The following is an 18,674-nucleotide window of genomic DNA, read 5'->3' as shown; positions in this document are numbered from 1 at the left end:
TTAAATAGGGTGTCATGGTTCAAAGTGTCAAACGCCTTACTGAAATCAATCATAACCACTATAACATGATTTCTATTGTTTAAGTGTCCATTCACTTCATCTGTAAATTGAGCCAACAGCTGTGAAGTATTTTTTCCTTTTTGGAATCCAAACTGTCTTTCATGAATTATACCATTTCTCGATAAGAATCCATTTATTTGATTACCTAAGTATTTTTCTATAATTTTGTCTAAGCTTGAAAGAATTGTTATAGGTCGGTAATTGTTAGTATCAGAATAGTTACCTTTTTTATGTATAGGTCGAATTAATCCTATTTTAAGCTTGTCTGGGTATGATGAGTAGGCTATGCATTGATTTGTCAAATGGGTGAGAACCGGGGTTATTTCCTGGGTAATACATTTTATATCTTTGGCTCTTAGGTTATCATATCCAGCACTTTTATTTTCATTAATGTTTTTAATTATTGTTGACATAGACCTTTCGCTTATTTTGTTAAGCTTTAGTGTTACATTAGGAGTGTTTATGTAGGAATTTTCATCGAGCAAGGGCACATTGCATGTGTTGAGAATATTCAATACATTATTTTCGAAGTCTCGGGCAAATTTATTGGTCATTTCACTGGTTTTCATCTTAAAGTACCTAATTAACATGTCATCAACAGCTTGTAATACTCTACCAGTTAACTTGTTAATTATTTGCCACATTTTTTTTGGATTGGTAAAATTATTACAAATTTCTCTTTTAGTGTAGTTGTTTCTGGCTTTATTCATTAGTCTATTAGTTTTATTTCGGTATTTTTTGTATAATAATTCCATTTGTTTATCATTAGTATTTTTGAGGTGTAATTGTAGTAGCTTATTTTTTGTGTGAGACATTTGTAATAATTTTTCCGTCAACCATTGACATTCATGTTTATTTTTGGTAATTTTTGTTTTTTTCACTTGAATCTTACACGACTCATAAACCCTGGTAAATTTACTGACTATAAAGTTGTATATATCATTTGGGTTTTTTATTTCAAACACTGGTCCCCAGTCAACCTTGGCAAGCTCCTGCCTGACACGGCGGTTGTCTAGTTTGTAATTTGTATTAGTTTTTGTTACTACCATGCCTGTGATGGCTAGGGCAGTGATAAAGTGGTCAGCTAGGGGATCCCTTATCACTGCTGCATTAATATAGTGCATTTGGCTGTATACTCTAGCACTAGCATGGTCACGTATAAAGATATGGTCTATGCATGATTTAGATGTTCCTCTTATTGAGGTTTCTATTCTAGTGTGTTGTGAAATGCAACATGAGAAACCTAGAGATGCCATCATGTCTTGATAGGAGCCTGTCAAGGTGTTTGACATGTTTAAATCTATATTCATATCGCCACAGGTCAAGAAGTTTGTGTTAACTGGGTATTCTGACAATAATTTATTTAACTCACCGATAAAGTTGCTTATGTTAAGGTTAGGAGGCCGATAAATTGCACATATATATGATTTATAATCACTGGATATTGACACTTCACCGATTAGACACTCGAAACTAGATGTTTTAGTAGTAAGGGGGGTAAATGTGATGCTTTTGTGGGAATAAATGATGATGCCGCCGCCTCTTCTGTTTCCCTGTCAATATTAAACAGCTGTTTTGTTCGGTCCGTGATGTTCACTTCTGTTAACACAATGATATGGATGGTGTTTGGGCACTCACGTATTATTTTTTCTAGCTGGGCATGGTTTTTAATTAATGATCTAATATTTGCGTGAAGGAGTAATAACTTGTTTTTGTTCGGGGTTAATACACTGACAAATTCGTTAAATGTATTATGACTTGTTTCCGCTATACCACAATTATTAGACATTAAACAGATAAAATTTTAGTTTGTTTGTTTATACACGTATAGGTTATGTTTATGTTGTTCAGGTGTCACTGAGTTTGGTTTTCAGGCTCTCGATGTCGCTTTCCGAACGCACGTAGTAGATTCTCTTTGATTCTTCGTCTTTACGTGCCATCACAACACCGTCCTTACTCCAAACATATTTAGCGAAGGATTTGTCCCTGAGCTCCGTCTTCGCCTTCCAGAGTAGGTACGCCGTTACCGGGGTCAGCGCCGCTCGCACGTATATTCTCGACTGGTCGCCGGTGGTCCCTCGCAGGCCTAGGTCAGCAGGTGTGATGTTAGAGTTTTTAGCTGCGTCGATCCATGTGCTGCTGCACCCGTCCTTGAGGATCACTGTAATCGGGGAGTCCTTTGAGATACGTGTCGCCTGCGCAGTGCCCGGCCGAGCTGCCCTCTTCTTCCTGTATGCATTCAAAATGTTCTCAGAGTTTTGCTGTAGTTTTGTTCCGATTAAATTTACTATTCCTTTCGTGTCTTCTTCTTTTTCTTCCTTTAAGCCGCATATTTCTACAACATTACGAATTTTTTCCTGTTCTATTTTGCTCATTTTTTGTTCTAGGACTTCGTTCTTAAGCTCTAAGTTTTTATATGAATTCGTTACGTGTTTTAGTTGATTTTCCATTAGCTTAACTCTGGACTCGTAGTCTTGTAGCTTGATCTCGTAGTCATCTATTTTGTCAGAATAGAACTTCAGACTTTTTTGGAGTTCTTCTCTAATTATTTCCCGAACTGTAGTTCTCATGCCACGTACCTCGTTGTGGATTTCGTACAACACTTTTTCTTGTTCCACGGTCTCTGTTTCAGACACCTCGTCGTCTGGGTCCGGCAATATAACCGAAAGTCGCTTAGGCTTGCCTCCAGTGGCGGAGCACATTTTGCATTTCCAGTCGACAGAATCAGTTGCTGATAGGGCACTCAGTTGTTCCGTAGTTAGGGAAGTGCAGGTTCCGTTTGAGTGAAGCCATTTACTGCATCTACTGCATTGAAGGCCCGGTGTTTTTTTCCCTACCGTTTCTCTGCACTATATTCCATATAGTGCAGATATTCCACATAGCTTCCTCGCCCTTGGTGGAACTAATGCCTAAGTCCATAAACTTCGCAAGTTTCTTTCGCGGCTTGTGTAACATTTTTCCCTTTTATGAAAGAAATTTCTTCATTTTGCCTGACAGAAATACACAAAAAATGGCCGCATACAGATTACTTTTATATTTTTGTGAATATTATATTTTTTTAATTTCTCCTGCTCTAAAGTGGGTTATTCTTGTTCTATAAGGTGTGCAGAACATGATACATTTCTATTCTAGAGCATTGTACTCTCCAATTACGTGTTTTATTATTACGATGCGCAATTAAAATTTGGTTTTTAAATGGGCTAATTGTGCAATATCCATTCTCATCTTTAACTCTTTTTAACGATACTTTTACCTTAATTATTAATTGAAGAAATAATATAATATAAAAGTTTATACTTTAGTCATGTTTTCTTAAATACACATTCTGTATTTTACTTTCCTCGTATTCAAAATGAAAAGTATAGTGTTTTACTCGGGTGAGTCTAATCTACTATTAATGGTATCAAAACTAGCTAGATTACAAACAGTACAACCAAGGAGTTTTTACTAAAACTGAATACCTATTAAATACGAAAGAACTTTTGCCCAACCTAATAGTTTTTCTTAATTTTGTAACATTAATAAATAAATATATAATTTTTGTTGGTGAACTTAATTACTGAATTGTACCTGCTTATTTGTATTAGTCTAGGCACATTAAAGATATATAAATACCTAGTTGCTGCGCTGCGCTATTTAGTATTTTGCTACCCGGTTAGTAAAATTATTCACTTTGTATTGTCACCTTTATATAAATTACCCATTTTTATTACCTCTGAGTGTACAAATAGTCTGGTCTCTGGTTAATTTAAATAATATGGCCAAAAACATGTGGTATGGTTTTGCCTTAGCATCATGCCTGAATGCTTACATTGAAAGCATGTTATTAACTGACTTAAAAAAAGGAAGTTATTAATGCGATCTTATTTTTTTGTATGTAGATATGTTACCTCAGAACTTCGTCATTTCTTAACCAATCTGCATAAATGTATTTTTGTCAAAATCCAGTATCGATGATGAAATCCATGAGAAATTGAGGGAATCGCACAAATGTTATAGGCATAGATATAGCGATTTTCGTATTTTCATTTGCATTTAAAACAATGCCATTTGACGAAGTAGAACTGCTGACGAAGACCAGAATGGAACTCAAACAACGCGTAGGTCACGTTTAGCGATTTGTCTTTTTTGGTACATTTGTTTGGCAAGCAAAGATTTATGTAACATTTTACTCAAGATCCAGTTCTGATGATGGGTTCCATGAGAAATTGAGGGAACTCCTCAAATCTTGATGGATTTAGATCCTGACCTTGAAACTGGAAACGTACACGAAGCGCGAAACTTGATAGAGATATGACTGTTTGTCTGACAGAAACTAATCTAATCATGCAGAATACTGCGTCACTCATAAAGAAAAACCATATATAAAAATGAGTGTCCCTTTTATATATGTTACCAACTGAATAGCAGTGAATGTGTTAACAACAATAAGTTGGGGGATAAAACTGTAATTTATAAGTTGACTAATCGTATTTATTTAGTATTTGTACTAACTGCAACCGTCTTCTCTCTGTACCTACATTAGAGGACCTAATGTGTTGATATGTTTATAGGTTTAATAAACAAAAAGAACATCATGCCGAATGAAGGGCTCTGTGTTATAAACAATCGACTTTTCTGGATATTTGGCTCACTCGTCGCTTTTTACATGCCGATGTTGACAATGGTAATTTCATTCGCACTGACGGTCCTCCTATTGAAGAGACAAGCCAAACTGGCGGCTATGCCAGTAGCAGGAGGCACTCAAAGAAGGTAAGTTTTTTGTTTGACAATTATTTGACATGTGGTTAGTGAATATGACGTCCGACTTTCAATTCGAAGGTCGCGGATTCAAATCCTGGCTCGTACCAATGAGTTTTTCGGAACTTATGTACCAAATATCATTTGATATTTACCATTAGCTTTTCGAAGGAAAACATCGTGAGGAAACCTGCATATATCTGCGAATACATGTAGTGGTAACTAGGTATAGCCCAAGCCCTCTCGCGCATGAGAGGAGGTCTGTGCCACAAAATAAAAAATAAACAGAAGGTCCGTTCCCGCCGTTCTTGAAAATACATACCTAAACTTGCCCGACTCACTAGGGTTGCTTCTGTATTAATTTCGAATTTAAAAATGGAGTAGGTAATATAAGTTTACAGACATACATACATCGATTCGTTTATACATACATCTTATCATGTTTACATTCCTTAAAGACTGCATTTTGACGTATATGACAGTAAGTACCTACGTAGCGGCGGGGAGGTCAAGTGAGCAACCCGCGCACAGCCCGACTAAGCTCTGCCCGAGAGTGCCCGAGAACGCCTGTAAATGTAACGTCTGTGTGCGTGCGGCGAAAATGGCACTTTGTACTGAGCGGACTCTCTGCTCCGGCGCGCGCCGCCGCTATTTACTTTGGGCCTGTGCCCAGCAGACGGACGTATACCGGTGCTTCCTGTAACAGGAGCATTCAAATAAACTGTAGGCTGTAGTCGTCAAACTGACCAACATTGTTCAACAACTTTGAAAAATAACTTAGGTTTTGATTTATTACACATTGAAGTTAGTTCTAAGACGCAATGTATTTCGAATCACATATATTTAATTATAGAGGTAAGGTAGCTAAAACATAACTGACTTAAGTACATAATATCAAGCTGCAGGGGCAGCATGGTTCCATTTTTATCATTTGTCACTAAGCCCGTCACTTTCATATTGTACATAAATGTTAGAACGTGACATGCATGGTGACAAATGATAAAGAGCCGACAAGTACCCCTTCGGCCGCGTACGCAACCAGAGGTTCGTAACCAGATGCGATCGAATACTTTTTCGGTCTTGTACGTAACTGGTTGCGATCAAAAACTAATTCCGTCTTACCCGTAACCAGTTACGATCGAACACTTCTCGTTCTTATACGAAACCAATGTCTGGGCCATCTAGCTAGTCTAGCTATAGGTTTTTTCAAAACTCAATATAACATATTTAGATTTTATATGAAACCTTTACAGTAGGTAATATAACAAATCACTGGCCACTTAAACAGTACTTCAGGTGAGTTCTAATCTGATTACTCTAGACAATGTCATTATATTGTTAGCTGTCATTAGTTATTATTCGCATATCTGCAAATAATGTATGTACGTAATAAAAATGAATGATATAAACGCTGCAATTGATTTTATTACGACAAGAAGAGGAGGGCGTTCGATGTTGTTAGCAGGACGAAGATATCATCGCAAGAAATTTTATCGTAAAGGTTCGTTCTGGTTGTGCTACTACAACAATGAAAATGGATGCAAGGGAAGTGTAACATTAAACGATAGAAATGAAATAGTAAAAGAGAGAGAACATCATAGTGAATGTAAGCCTAATTTTGTTCAAAACAGAATTTGGAAGGAATTGGATAATCTTAAGGAAAGGTCAAGCACAAATTTTGATTCGATTCAGAAACAGTACGAGGCTATGGTTTTTAATCTTGAAAATGAAGGGTTGGATTTGATAGAAAATATGCCAACATACGAGGGAGTTAAAACAGGACTGAATAATGCAAGAAACAAAGTCCTGGGTGTCAAAAAAATTAGATTTTCTGCAGGAAGTGAAGTGATAATACCGAAAAAATTCCTAAACTTTCTATTAAGAGATTATGATAATGTGGAAGAGAATAAAAGAATTATTTTATTTTGTGGGGCAAAAGTTAGAACATCGATCGAAGAAGGAGGTTTTAAGCATATTTTAGCTGATGGAACATTTAAGTCGTGCCCGGTGGGGTTTAAGCAACTGTACACCATACATGGTCTAGACGAAGAAACCCGTTCTATAAAACCTTTAATTTTTTGTTTCCTTCCTGACAAAAAGGTAGAAACATATGAAACTATGTTGTATCTGATTAAATCAAGCTTTCCTGACTGGAAGCCGACAAAGGTTACAGTGGATTTTGAGATAGCAGCTATGCATGCATTGATAAAAGTTTATCCAAAGATAGAGATCAAGGGATGCTTTTTCCATTTCAATAGATGCTTATTCCGAAAAGCCAAAAAGTTGAATATCTCATCACGAGTTAAAAAAAGACATGTGTCTAGATGTGCTGGACTAGCACGGCTGCCAAAGTACTTCATACAAACCGGTATGCAGTATGTAATGCGTAAGAGCCCTAAGGGCGAAGATATTAAGAAATTTAATAATTATTTTAAAAAACAGTGGTTTACAAAAACAGCCTTTTCTAAAATTTGCTGTTGTGAACAGGAGGAAATAAGAACCACCAACAATATAGAAGGGTGGCATAGCCGCATCAACAGGTTTATTGGCAAGAAATATCCGACGATGGCTCACTTATTGGACGTATTATTAAAAGAGAGCAAATCTACACGGACATTCAAATGCAACAACAAAAAGGCAAAAACTTATTTAGAAATTGATGAAGAAATTGCTAACGCTGTTAAAGATTTGAAGGCGGATGTATGTGTGTGGGCCACTGTTTAGAAATTATATGTCCGTATGCTTTTACGTTTTAATAAGGAACAATGTACAGTCAGCATCAAAATATGTACTTATACATTTCATAACTTATGTCTGTCATATTTGACAGTCAAAATTGTAAATGTACATATTTTTGGTGCTGACCGTACCTACATATTAGAAGAAAATATAAGCGATTTTGATTTTTACTGTGTGATGAAAAGCTGTTTAGTTTATTTCAAACAAAATTACTACAAACTTTTTTATTTTTAAATAAATATTTTTTTGAACTTTAAATAGTTTTTCTTTAGCAACCTTCTATTTTGATGCTGTCGATATCGTTGTATTGTTCCATTGTTGATCATAAATTAACTACAGCAAAAGAAACGCTTAATAAATATATATGTAATTTAATTATAACAGGGTGCACCTAGTACATTAGATACTGTCGAATGAATTACAATTAATGCTTGTCGCATAACATTCACAATTTCTTGCGTATGAGCTGGACTAAACTCATCGCAAAGAGGTGCCTCCATCAAGTCCTCCCAGTTATCAGCTGATAAATGGTCGGCACATACACGAGTGTTACCTGGTATAAAAAAGTTTAAGTCACACAACATCCGTACCCTTACCATGTCGGGTATCAATAATAAATCAGTATTTGGACATCCAATAAATATGCAACTATTTATGTTCTCGTATGCTCGTACCAGACTCATGGCTAATTAATACTTTGTTTATATTGACGAGTAACAACTGTAAATGTCAAGCAAATTAAGTCATAGTAGTTACTGTCAAGGAATGTCAGTGCTTCATGTCTCTTAAGCCAGTGTCTTTTAAGGAACAAGGTTATAATATTGTATTTGCCAACAAAGTATTTGAATATTATCAGATGGTACAAATTTTGTGTTCTGATTTTTGACTGGATATATAACGTGTACTTATACTGTATAACAAGGTGTATAAAATATAATCTTAGCTGACTTTATCAAGTTTATAGTTTATCAACGGTCGAAAGGTTTCGTACAACAATGAAAAGTGTTCGTTCGTAACTGGTTACGAAAAAGAACAAAATAGTTTTTGATCGCAACCAGTTACGTACAAGACCGAAAAAGTATTCGATCGCAACTGGTTACGAAAGTCTGGTTGCGTACGCGGCCGAAGGGACAAGTACAGTCAGTAAAGCTCGTACCTTAGAACACCTGCTGCATATACATTATGTACTAACCGTCTCTGCAGTTATACATGCTGTCGCGTTCGAATGCCGATGATAAAGGACTTTATTTTTTCTAATTCGGAGAAAACATCGATGTTGTGTTATTATAACTCAACCGTGCTTATCAAAAATTTTCCCTTCGGCCTCGTACGCAACCGAAGGACCATTTTACGCTACCAGTCACTAAACAGTTGCGATGGAAGACTTTATTGTACTCTTACGATACCGCGGTAATCCTTTCGTAACTGGTTGCGAACTATTTATTTTATGAATTTGTACGACACTAGTTTCGAACAAGGCTAGTTGAGTGTAGACTAGTTTCGTTTGTATTTTCTACACCAATATCTCTTATGTCTGAAACAAGCAGCTTTCGCAGTGAGTGAGACAAAGTAATCGGGTCACTTTTTCTCTGCATTTTATTTTGTTGCTTTTTTTAATAAAATACCTAACTCCATATCTGCCATATCTTTGCTTCTGATTTTATCGTATTTATAATCCACGGGATATTCACAATATTCAAATATGTTATCTCCATTTGTTTGCAATGTACTGGTAAAAATAACTTTGATTGGTAGTTTTGGTGTTCCAAGAATCCTACATAAAGCTCGGCCTTAAGAGCCCTTATTCCTTAGAGCGTTCTCAGATTTCGCGAAACAACGCTCGATATATGGCGTTGGTGCTCGGTACGCGAGCGCCCGGCAACGCGACGCGCGTTTCAATGCAGACAAGAATAGTTTTCAATATAATTTCAAGCAACATTAATTTTAGTGTTATATTATATGAGCACTCTTTATTTTATTTTATATGCACAGTAGTATTGTACAAAGTGTACTATAACCCTTGCTCTTTATTCTATCTCTTTCACACAAATGGAAAATGAAATAGATAGTAAATGACTGCAATAGATAGTAAATAAAGAACATGCGCTTATGGCTAAATTTGCAGAAAGTCACAGCATGAATTGTATAGCTTGAATTGTGTTGGCTAAGCACCCAGGGTGCCTAGCCAAGATGCCAATCGTTTGCATATATTAGTGCGTTAGAGAGACAGATAGTGTTTCGTTGTCGTAGCGTAAACGATTGGCATGTTGGCTACGCACCCATGGTGCCTAGCCAAGATGCCAATCGTTTGCGTATATTAGTGCGATAGAGAGACAGGGCGTTTCATTGTCGTAGCGTCAACGATTGGCATGTTGGCTACGCACCCATGCTGCCTAATCAAGACGCCAATCGTTTGCGTATATTAGTGCGATAGAGAGACAGGGCGTTTCGTTGTCGTAGGGTAAACAATTGGCATGTTGGCTATGCACCCATGGTGCCTAGCCAACATGCCAATCGTTTGCGTATATTAGTGCGATAGAAAGAAAGAAAGTATTTCGTTGTCATATCGTAAACGATTGGCATGTTAGCTACGTACCCAGGGTGCCAAGCCAACATGCCAATCGTTTGCGCATATTGGTGCTATAGAGAGACAGGACGTTTCGTTGTCGTAGGGTAAACAATAGGCATGTTGGCTATGCACCCATGGTGCCTAGCCAACATGCCAAACGTTTGCGCATATTAGTGCGATAGAAAGAAAGAAAGTATTTAGTTGTCGTATCGTAAACGATTGGCATGTTGGCTACGTACCCAGGATGCCAAGCCAATATGCCAATCTTTTGCGCATATTAGTGCTATAGAGAGACAGATAGCGTTTCGCTGTCGTAGCGTAAAAGATTGGTATGTTGGTTACGCACCCATGCTGCCTAGCCAAGATGTCAATCATTTGCAAGTAAGGCAAATCTATTGAGCCCAAACATGAAGGAGTTATGATGAGTAGATTAGGAATTCTGGTGACCAACTCCTGACTTCCTCATGAGACCCTGGACCTCATCTAGATTAATGGTGCTCGTCAGGGCAAATCTGTTGGGCCCAAACACGATGGAATTATAATGAGTAGATTAGGAGTTCTGGTGACTAACTCCTGACTCCATCATGAGAACCTGGACTTCATTTGGGTCAAAAATAATAATGCAAACTCTAACGTAATTTCAAGTAACTATGAAAATCTATCAATAAGCGAAAGTCGGTTGTTAAGCATAGTTTATTTACCGCAATGTAGGTCTGGGTGCTATAATTTTTTTTTGATAGGTTAATATAAACTTACAGTTTTTACCATTTCATTCCTATCCTTGAAAGTAACATTATCCTTATAATATAATTAATGATTTCAATTTACAATATATTTACATGGTTATATACCTAGTCAAGTTGTAATACCTAGTCAAATGCGAGCTGTATTACAGCTGATAATAAAGCTAATAATGACTAGTAATAATACAGGTAATGACAGTAGTAAAGCAATGCCGCCGTCTTTGCTCAGTTAAAATGTTTCATATTTTTGAAAAAATGCGTTTACATGGAACGGAAGTCGCCACAACATTCAATCTTCTTAACGTGTATTTATATAGAATTGGGTATATACAGCGGCGTTCTTACCATCACAAAAATGGGCTTGTTCGGCAAAGCATAGGTTCTTACGGTACTTTTGTACCTCGACTGTATCTGCTGCTGTTGGATTGGTTGGCCTCAGGTTTTTCACTTTTTGGTCGTAAGCTGCCCAAATCGAGGAGGAGAGTTTCCTGTGGTGCAAGCGGCTGCTGGTTTTAAGTCGACGGTTGCTTGAACTCCTGCTGTGGTGGAAGCGGCTGCTGGTTTAAAGTCAACGGTTGGTTGAGCTGCTGCTGAGGTGTCGATGTCTGTGGTGGGCGGTAGCGCCCAACTCGTTGTTTTAAACTATACAGGCAAATCTTCTTTCCAGCTCCTCCTAAAGAATTTGAACCATCTTCGTTATTTCAGGCACTGCGTGCTCTGCGCTTAATAGTTTCCTAGCGTTGACGATGAATATAGAGCACAGTGGGATGACTTTCGAAAGCGTCACGTTTTTCCGCGCTCACTTCCACTGTTACTTCGTAAAATGTTTCCAAAATTAGCACGGCTGCTTCTTTTATTATCCAGTCGGCACCACTGAGCATTAAATTCGGCCTGGTTAGTGATAGAGTGGCGGTATTCTTCGTCAGTGCCATGCGGCGCAAAATCACGTACGTAGAGTTCCAGCGAGTCACCACGTCTTGTTTAAGAATAAGTAATGGCACACCTAACTGCCTTCTGAATTTCTTTTAACTTAGCCTACAATTTGTTTCACTCTAGCGGTCGTTTCTGAGATTGCGGCCGATGCATTTTGGACGCAAAAATTTAACCAATGAGCAATGCACGATATTTGGCGCCAATCTGCTGCTTTGATGGCTGCAGTGATATTGGCCGCGTTATTACTAGCCACTGCCGTGATTTTGTTCTCGATTTTCCACTCCCGTGTTATGTCTTTCTACCTGTGGAAACTTGTAATTGGTTTACTGTTTTTATTTCGCAACTTATTTTGTTACTTTAGCTGTAAGTTTTCCTATGAAATAAAATAAAATAAAATAAAATAAAAAATTGGGCCAAATTTGCTACAGTGTGGCGTTCTTTACTCTACACAACCGAGAGCAGTGTTGACTCTAAATTTAAGTCTGTTATGTAGTGAGCAGTAACAGCAATGAAACTCTCTATCTCGTTGTTATCGGACGTCCATCCATCTGTAGTTAGGCATATGCCTAGCCTCTACTTTTGCTTTTGCCTTTTTCATTTCCCGCTTGTACATTTTTGGCAAAAGGCTCTCTGAAAGTGTTTTGCGGGATGGCAGTGAGTACCCAGGACAAAGCATGGACACAAAAGTTTTGAACTCCTGTTCTTCCACCAACGAAAATGGATGATAACCATTGGCTATCATTTTAATTAGTTGTTCATCCTCACCATCTTGTTCATTCAGTTTCCCCACGCGACGAGGTCCCAGCGGTTTCATGTTTGGAACAAACTCGTTCATAGACTGTTGAGCTGGAGTAGGTCTGGGTGCCAAATCTTCCACTAAAACTGGCTCAGTCTCTGGCTGGATCGCACTTGGAGTTGGAACAGCAGCAGCATGAGGCGTGTCCTGTCGCTCAGTGGTCAGAGGCACAGTCGGATGTTTTCACTTTAGATGTCTGTTCTAATTTCCTACATTGCCGCCCGAAATACCTGAAGTGTTTGTGCAGTATGAAGTATGAACATTTTGCACGTTTTGGGTCGATTTCAGTGAAATGATTCTACACAGCGCTCATTTTTCTTGAAGTCGATATTTTTGTGAAATTATGTACCTACACGACGCGACCTATTAACAAATGTTATAGTTTTATTTACAATATAAACAATTACTACACATCTACTACCTATATATTTACACTTTACACTATAAATACTGTCAAGCTTAATGTAAGCTAAATACCGATACGGATATATTTAAGCACTGGCTTTTATTGGGAATAAAAGTTTTAATAATCACAAGCCACGTCAATGCGCGAAATTGAAATTTTGTTATTAGTCTTATGTATCTGTTTTACAGTTCAATATTTCATTTAAAAATAATATCGCTTTTTATAATTCTTAAAACATTAACTAAGTCAGTATACATTGCTTCTCTTGGACTCGGCAAAAAAAAAAAAACATATAAAGCACCAAGCAAGTTATGTACGTTGCGTAGTTATTTGTTATTTCCTATCGTTAGGTTTATGAGTACAATCGACTGGCTGAGTGAGACGGAATATAATTTTCTCCCTCAAGTGCGAGGAGCGTTTCCGATAAACGACAGCGCTCGGCCATTCGCACCAAAAGCTCATCAAGCATCTTGTGAAGTACTTCATTTGAATCCTTCATTCGCGAACTAATCATGTCTATTGCATACATAAATGTAAATCGGATGACAGTCCAATATTATGATGACATGGAGCTGATCTACTGATGGAGACAGGAAGTGGCCATGGGAACTCTGTGATAAAACAAAGCAAACTAACTCGTGTTAGAGATTGTTAGAATTATTTCGACATTTGTTAGTTGCCTGTGGAAAGATAAGTACATAAAAGCTTACTACTACTAAATAAAAGCTTGTACTGAAAATGAAATATTTACCAAAAACTTATTTCCACTCTACTCCACTTGTGCTTCGTTTCCATGGACATTTGTATTGAAGTTATGTTTATGGAATATGGAAAAAATTGGTTTAAACGGTTGCACATTTTTATTAGCAGAGTCGATAGTAGGTATCTACAATTACCGGCCACCAAAACGAAGGGCTGTTATTTCAAGCATTAAATTGTCGAGCTTCTGGGACAATTTGTCGAAAAATGTGTATTCGCTGCTTTGTGGGGTCTTGAAAGTATGTGGCTCGTGTGACTGCAGTAACGGTCACCGGTTGGGTATGTTCTCACTTGTCGGCCATGGCAGCGAGAATGAGCGAGATGACTCGTTGACAGAAAGAACTGTGCGTACTTGTACTGGGAGTTGGTTCACCCACAAGACCTTCAAACCGTCATCTGGTACCATATTCTTGCCTACGTATAGTTCTCGCATTCGCCTTAAAAGCTGTGTCGGCTTTTGTTCTCCCAACTTGAGACCACTGATAAGCTGCTGGAATGGCCTGGACGCAACTAAGCATACTAATCCTGTTTAGGATTGTTAGATTTATTTCGACGTTTATTAATTGCCTCTGGAAATAAAAGTACAGTTCGAAATAAAAGCTTGTACCGAAAATCAAATATTTACTAAAAACTTATTTCCACTCTACTCCACATACTCTTTGTTTCCATGGACATTTGTATTGAAGTAACGTTAATGGAGTATAGAAAAATTTGGTTTAAGTAAATGGTTATACTTTTTTATTAGCAGGATCATTTTTAGCTCTGCAATTTAATGACATTGGTTAATACCCCGTCCAAACAATACAATTTATTGTAATACCTATTGATTTGAACGGTAAATGAAATCCAAGGACATTGATTAGACGAGATTCCTCGACGCAAAGCAAAGACGTCAATATTCGAAGTTTATTATCTGATCGGCAAAATGCTTTATGTCGACGGGTGTCAATCTATAATTATAAATGGTGACACTCTTTTGTACGTGTGGACTAAAAATAAGATTATAGCGGTGAAGTTGACTCAACGGATCGGTAATTTAATTGCTTGTTTAGACTAAGTAAAAATAAAATTTTGTCAAAAATTCAGACTATGCGGCGTCAACACTGGACAGCCTGGCATACGGCGGGTCGGAGCTAGAAGTTCGCCGAATCTATCGACAAGTCGATCAGTATCCAGGCAGACTACTTGGAGGGTAGCGGGAGTGTCTGCAAGGTAAATACTTAAATATTTCGTATTTGGTTTCTAATGTTAAATAAAAAATTTAAACATACTCCTAACCTAGCCGGCAGTGACCCTGCTTACGAAGCAAGAGGTCCGGGGTTCAAATCCAAGTAGGGGCATTCATTTATGTGGTTGTCACGAATATTTAGTGTAAGTTATTATATACAAGATACTACATGGTGTCAGTACAGTACGCCATTGGTGCATATATAACATTTCGCAGAGGTAACACGTTGGTTCTAATGATTACTTCCCTTATTGTTTGCAGAATATATACACAATAATGATATATTACTCTTTATCCCGTAATTTTCTGCAGTGTTTTTATTATATTTAAAGAGTATATTATGCTATAAGCACGATTTGATTAAAATCGCTACGAGTATGAGAGTTAAATAGAAAGAGTTTTATGACTATTTTTATAAATTTTAATATCCTCAGTGAGTAATACATATGTGACATGTAAAAAAATCAATACGCGTATAAGGAAATAAATACATTTCATCTAGATTATTTACAGTTAATGTACAGTTGTCATAACTGTTTCGCCTCAACCGTCGAAAACTGTGGACACAATTTATACTCTATAGCCTGTGTAGTACATATATGTCAGTGGATGTACGTGACCCTAGGAGAGAAAGTCCGACTCTCACTTGGCTGGATATTTGCAAATCTTGCAATTGACTCACCCCGTTCATAGTAATAAATTTAATTATTTATCGTACAATGGCATTTTTACTGGATTTAAGTTAACCCTTAAATGCATGATTTTTTGTATAACTTTTTAATAAATTGAAATAGATGTGTCATGTTGTATAGATTGAGGGAAAAATAAAGAAAAAAATCATAGTATTTAAAAAAACATATATTTTTTCCGAAAAAGACTTGATGCATATATACATCACTATGCATTAACGTCTAAACGCTAAAGATTACATATTTAACAGTAAAATTATAATCTGCAATTTATTATTACATTTGTTCTCGTATCTTTATAGCACAAAACAAATAACTTAACCTACAACAGATAGACTTCACCCCAAATAGCATTCTCCACCAGTCAACCTTTGGGCAAACAGAAAATTTAATAATTATATACCTATGTCTTTCCCGTTCACGGAACAATGTAGCTTTGCGAATCTGAATCCGGCCGAATGCTCATGACTAAGTTTTTCGAAATAAACCCTAAACAGGTTGAGCTACTTTTGGCAAAGTGACCCGTTTAATAATAATGAACATGTTTGAGACTCACTGGAGTTTTCTACATAATATTATTGATGGAAATATGTAAAACAGTTATTTCTTGGATTCAAACAAAGAGGCACATTACATTTTGAGCAAGACCAAGATGTTGTCCCGTTGCAACTAGGTATTTTGCACCTAAGACGAGTAGCAATCATAGGCCAGTGATCAACGCCATCTTTTCTTACATCTACGCTTGGAAGAGGATGACTAGTACCTTTTCGTTTCTTGGCTTGTAATTGTTCTTCGATGGAAGCATTACTTGGACGTCCTCTTTTGATGCCGTAAGTTAATCCAATATTGCAAAGAACATCAGCTAATTCATTGCAAAATTGACCAAGATTCGGTAGTTGTTTCTGAGGAACACCCTTTGCAATGCAATTCTTCTTCATTAAGATCCAGGAATTTATTACGGCCAAGTCCAAAACGTGATAAAATAATCGTAAGTACCATTTACGGCTCTTGACCCTGACGCTATAGCGGCCTAAATAGCTATCCATTAGGTCCACACCACCCATATGCATGTTATATTCTTGCACAATTTTTGGACAAGGTATTTCCACTCTTAGTTTTTGTTTTTTATCATAACGTGCAGTTTTTCCCATCGGCTGGGAACCAATGTAGTCAGATAAAAGCGTAACTATCTTGTTATCTTTCCATGCTGTCACCAAAAAGTCAACCCCGTCAAAGTGCGTAATCCTTTCTTCATGTGTTCCCCTTGGAACTGCTGCTTTCAACATCTCTTTTTTATCCGGTAAACGACAGTTTGGAAGTCTATTTTGCTGCACGGTACCAACGCAGTGTATTCCTTGTTTTGCCAGATGATAAATCAGAGGCAAGGAAGTGTAGAAGTTATCGAAGAATGCGATGTGATTTCTCATCCTCGGAATCAGCCTTGCTAAACGTAAGACCACATTGTTTGTTACTCCCAGGTCCAATTTATAAGAAAATTATTCTAAAACTTTTCAATGACTATACAAAGAACGAAACAATAAAGTAAATTCTAATACAACCGATTTTGCATGGTGATGTATTTATGCATCACATATAAAACACAAATTTTCGGAAAATTATACTATTATTATCAAACCTGTTAATAATATACATTACACTTACCTTTTATCCTTTTCAGAAATAATTTTTACTTGCAGTTCTTATTAATATTTATCAATAAATTTTGAACTTGTAAATTTCGCGGCAACCAGTGTAGCAACTTACGCGCCAAAGATTGAAAATATGACACTACAGAAAAAAAAAACTATCAAAAGTTTATGGGTGCGTTCAGAATCTAACACGTAAACGTCACATTTATTAAATAAAAGTAATAAATGTGATTTTGGATAGCTGCATATTGAGCCACGGACCATCAAATATACGATGCATATATACATCATTATGCATTTAAGGGTTAATTATTAATCTAGAGATTAATGTAATAAATAATGCTGTGATATAATTAACCTTTTATATTTTATACGATAGCCGTCATGAAAGTAACAAGATGGGTTTCAGTGTTTCACATCCGGAACTGAGCTACTTTAACGGCGCAGAAACGACAAGGAGTAAAAGAGCACGTAACGTTAGCACCCAGACACCGCCCAATATAGGAGTAGAAACTAGAAAGGCCAGGACTAGACCGCCGAAACTTATACTTGCTCCAAATCCATTGACGTTAAGGTAATTTACAAATTAAAGTTTTACATTACGTACCGTCACCACTTCAATACAACCGTCACTACAACTTTGAAAACTATGAACATTTTATAGGGGATTTTCGGGGAGATTCCCGGAGGTCGCGGGTGAAAACCCCGGCTAGTACCAATGAGTTTTCTGGACCTATTGTACGAAATATCATTTGATATTTACCAGTCGCTTTTCGGTGAAGGAAAGTATCGTGAGGAAACCGGACAAACCCCAACAAGGCCTAGTTTACCCTCTAGGTTGGAAGGTCAGATGGCAGGCGCTTTCGCAAAAACTAGTGCCTACGCTAAATCTTGGGATTAGTTGTCAAGCAGACCCTAGGCTCCCATGAGCCATGGAAAAATGCCGGGACAACGCGAGGAAGATGGAGGAGGTGGGACGAACGGCACCTCTTTTCAGCCCGGCAACATCAGGTTTCTTGAAGCCTGGGAGACCTACTAAAAGGATCTGAAATCAAACTGCGGTCTAACAACTATATACGACACTCTTATAGAGATCCTAGTCTATTACTCCTTCACCACTCAACCTCATCAGACAGGCACGTAGCATTTTTCAAGAAGCTTACTGGTTAATTGTCCATGTATACTATTTTTTGCCCTGGGTAAGTGTACCTACCTAAAGTAAGTATATTTATGTAAGAACATTTCATACTACTTAAATAAATAAATAACTTTTTAAGTAATTTCGACGTTTCTGTTAATGAAAAATATATTTGTCTATTAAATTAAAGACACATATTTGTGGACATACTTCAGCATTTTTTAC

The 18,674-nt window shown here is 37.2% G+C and overlaps 1 protein-coding gene and 1 long non-coding RNA gene across 3 annotated transcripts in view; one reads left to right on the top strand and one right to left on the bottom strand.

Moving 5' to 3' along the window:
* The window catches only part of LOC133528198 (uncharacterized), a 149,635-nt gene that overhangs the window by 67,986 nt on the left and 62,975 nt on the right, over window positions 1-18,674 (bottom strand). The gene's annotated exons all lie outside the window — the stretch shown is intronic.
* Window positions 1-18,674, top strand: part of LOC133527923 (5-hydroxytryptamine receptor 2A) — a 63,862-nt gene that overhangs the window by 39,462 nt on the left and 5,726 nt on the right. For both annotated transcript variants that reach the window (XM_061865126.1, XM_061865121.1), the window contains exons 5-7: window positions 4,614-4,812; window positions 14,832-14,957; window positions 17,721-17,885. In XM_061865126.1, the coding sequence (XP_061721110.1) occupies window positions 4,614-4,812; window positions 14,832-14,957; window positions 17,721-17,885 (490 nt within the window). The remainder of the gene's footprint in view (window positions 1-4,613; window positions 4,813-14,831; window positions 14,958-17,720; window positions 17,886-18,674) is intronic.

The sequence above is a fragment of the Cydia pomonella genome, chromosome 1 (assembly GCF_033807575.1).
Source record: "Cydia pomonella isolate Wapato2018A chromosome 1, ilCydPomo1, whole genome shotgun sequence".
Lineage (NCBI taxonomy): Eukaryota > Metazoa > Arthropoda > Insecta > Lepidoptera > Tortricidae > Cydia > Cydia pomonella.
Note: the sequence above shows the minus strand (reverse complement) of the source record. Positions and strands in the feature narration are given on the sequence as shown.